The sequence below is a fragment of the Nematolebias whitei genome, chromosome 5 (genome assembly GCF_014905685.2).
Source record: "Nematolebias whitei isolate Nwh7 chromosome 5, NemWhi1, whole genome shotgun sequence".
NCBI lineage: Eukaryota > Metazoa > Chordata > Actinopteri > Cyprinodontiformes > Rivulidae > Nematolebias > Nematolebias whitei.
The window spans coordinates 31,451,654-31,454,629 of record NC_056502.1 but is presented as its reverse complement, the minus strand read 5'-3'; the positions used below and the strand labels follow the sequence as shown (position 1 = coordinate 31,454,629).

At 38.0% G+C, this 2,976-nt stretch overlaps 1 protein-coding gene across 1 annotated transcript in view; it reads left to right on the top strand.

Moving 5' to 3' along the window:
* Positions 1–2,976, top strand: part of LOC119410370 (serine/threonine-protein kinase ULK4) — a 34,997-nt gene that overhangs the window by 13,370 nt on the left and 18,651 nt on the right. The window contains exons 14-17 of the mRNA XM_037677280.1: positions 694–754; positions 851–1,062; positions 1,463–1,509; positions 1,758–1,836. Coding sequence (XP_037533208.1) covers positions 694–754; positions 851–1,062; positions 1,463–1,509; positions 1,758–1,836 — 399 coding nt within the window. The remainder of the gene's footprint in view (positions 1–693; positions 755–850; positions 1,063–1,462; positions 1,510–1,757; positions 1,837–2,976) is intronic.

Genomic DNA, 2,976 nt, shown 5'->3' with positions numbered 1-2,976 from the left:
AGCAGGACATGACAGACTGGTGCAGGACATGTATGAGGACAGCAGGATAGTGGTGAGATGTGCTGTAGGAGTGAAAGATAGCTTCAAGTTGGAGGTGGGATTCATCATGGATCTGCTCTGAGCCCCTTCTTGTTTGCTCTGGTGATGGACCAACTAACAGTTGAGGTCAGGCAGGAATCCCTGTGGACTATGATGTTTGCAGATGACATTGTGATCTGTGGTGAGAACAGAACAGGTGGAAGAGAACTTGGAGAGGTGGAGGTATGCACTTGAAAAAAGAGAAATGAAAGTCAGCCGTAGTAAGACAGAGTACGTGTGTGTGAATGAGAAGGAGGCCGGTGGAACAGTGAGGCTACAAGGAGCAGAGGTCACAAAGGTGTAGAACTTCAAGTACTCGGGGTCCACTGCCCAGGAAAATGGGGAGTGTGGTAAAAAGGTGAAGAAGAGAGGCAGGATGGAGTGATTTCTGACAAAAGCATGGAAAAAGACAAAAAGGAGATATATGGATGCATTTTGAGAGGACATGGAGGTAGTTGGAGTGAGGACAGAGGACGCAGAGGACAGAGTGAGATCGAGGATGATTCGCTGTGGAGACCCCTGAAGAGGGAACAACTAAAAGGAAAAGCAGGACAGCATGGCTAAAACCAAATCATGTTGGTTCAGTGAAGTATTGTTTTCTTATGACTTCTACAGATTCTTAAGAGTCCTCCTGTTCGATTTGATCCCAAAACCCTCTGCGTACCAGCACATTCAGGTACGTTTTCTGATTTACACAAAGTCAGGATCCCATCACGCGCTCAGTAGCATGAAATCATCTTGAATTTGATTTCTTCCCTTCCTTCTCCTGTAGTTGAGAAGCTGCTCTCCCTGAACGATGAGGAGTGGACTGCCTTTCTGCTACAACTGCAGTCATGTCTTGAAGAGCAGAACTCCTCGTCCCTCCCCATCTCTAATGCTCCTCCTCAGTCTACAGCTGTTCGAGCTAGACTCAATCTGCTGTGCTACCTCTGCTGTGTAGCAGGAAATAAAGTTATCTCTAACAAGCTGATGAACTCACCCCTGGTATGACACATTTTCTTTGGTTCTCTGCTGGAATATATATATATATTTTTGTAGTAACATTCTTGTGCTAATTAGAAAGTGATAAAAACTTATAAGAATAAGCTGCATCAAAACATGTTAAAACGTAACCTTAAAAATATTATTTTTAACACCATTAACACCAGTTCTGTTATAATTTGTCGGTGTTTGTTTTGTCCTTCTACCCCCCTCCCCCCCTTTGGATAAAATAAACTTAAAAATAAATAAATATTTGAATCAACAGTTCTGTTCAGACGTTAGTTTTTTTTTTGACATAACATATTTAAACAGCATGTTTTATATTTTGTTCATAGTTTTCTAAAGATTACTTTCTTGATCATGTATTTTTGTCTTCTTTCTGCCTGCTTACACTGTCATTTAGCTTCTAGTACTGACCCATCAGTTACGGCAAGCTCCAAACTGGGACGTGTAAGTAAATCATGGATGTTCTTCTGTAAAAATGAAATTATGATAAAGATTTCTGTTTTATAAACAATTAAACAAATCTCTAGTTTTGATTTCATGTGTTACTTTTAGCAGAAGATGTCAATTTTAGAAATGCTGCAGCTGAAAAAAGTGTTTATAGAAAAATACCTGTATTGATATTCAAACTGAGAAACAACACATTTCCTTTCTTTCTTATTTTAATGATGTTTGGTTCAACAAATGCTTTACAGGCGGAGCAAAGTTCTCAGACTTATGGGTCTTCTGGCTCTGCACTGTAGTCACCTAGAAGAGGACAGTCCTGTCACTGAGGTCTGGAGAACACACGATCTGTTTTTGTACACATTCAGTTGATTTATATTTATTTCCTAAAGACTTTCCATCTTTCCTAATTAGATTTTCCCTTTAAATTTTACTGATTTCCATTAGTGAGCTTTCTTTTTAGCTTACCTTTTGTTGCATTGGGGGACACATCCAGCATCTCATCCCTGTGGTCCTTTGTACAGATATTAACACGCACGTGTAAAGTCAGGCACCACGTGCCCAAATACATCCATAGCTACTTCCAGTAGATGTGGTAGAATCTGTTGGTAGAAAACCAACCATTGATAAAAGTGCACGCAAATATGAAACATCAAACTTCAGAAGGAAAATAAATAAGTACACACATATATATATATATAAATGTATTTATTTATTTTGGGTAAGATAATGATGCCATAGACTCTAGTAACAAATATACAAAAATGACAAATAAACAATGTCAAAGAAATGGAAGTAAGCAAGAATATACCTAGACCCCACTTCACAATGCAAAATACAGATTTTAAACGTGTGCATTTGTATATTTAAAAAGGTCCATGTTAATATGTAAACATGAATTAATACAGGTACTCTTATCAGGGGTAGACATCAGAAAATTTTCCAGGTTGTCCATTGAACAACCTCTTAACAGAATCTGATTGTCTGCCAAATGGATGGTTGTCTGCAAACTTTACAATAAATAAGGTAAAAAAAATCTAAAGAAAAATGTAATAAGTATTTTTGCACTATATACAAAGTTTACTATATACAATTGTTCTCAGTCAGCCATCTTGTGTCCTGCTTGGAGTTTCCAAGCTACTTAGTGTCAAAATCTTACAGGAACTGCTGGAGAAGAACTTCCTCATTCTCCTCATCAGAGTTTGCAAGAGAGGCACTCGCAGCATATTTAAGGCAGGAAAATATATTTTGAGTGACTGATGTTTACCCTCTAGAGATTACCCAAACCACCACAGTATACCAAGTAGTGTACACAGTATGCTGTGTACATGACCTTAGTAAAAATATACAGTATAGTGTGTACATGAACTTAGTAAAAATACACAGTATATAGTGTGTACATGACCTTAGTAAAAATACACATTGTAGTGTGTACATGACCTTAGTAAAAATACACAGTGTAGTGTGTAC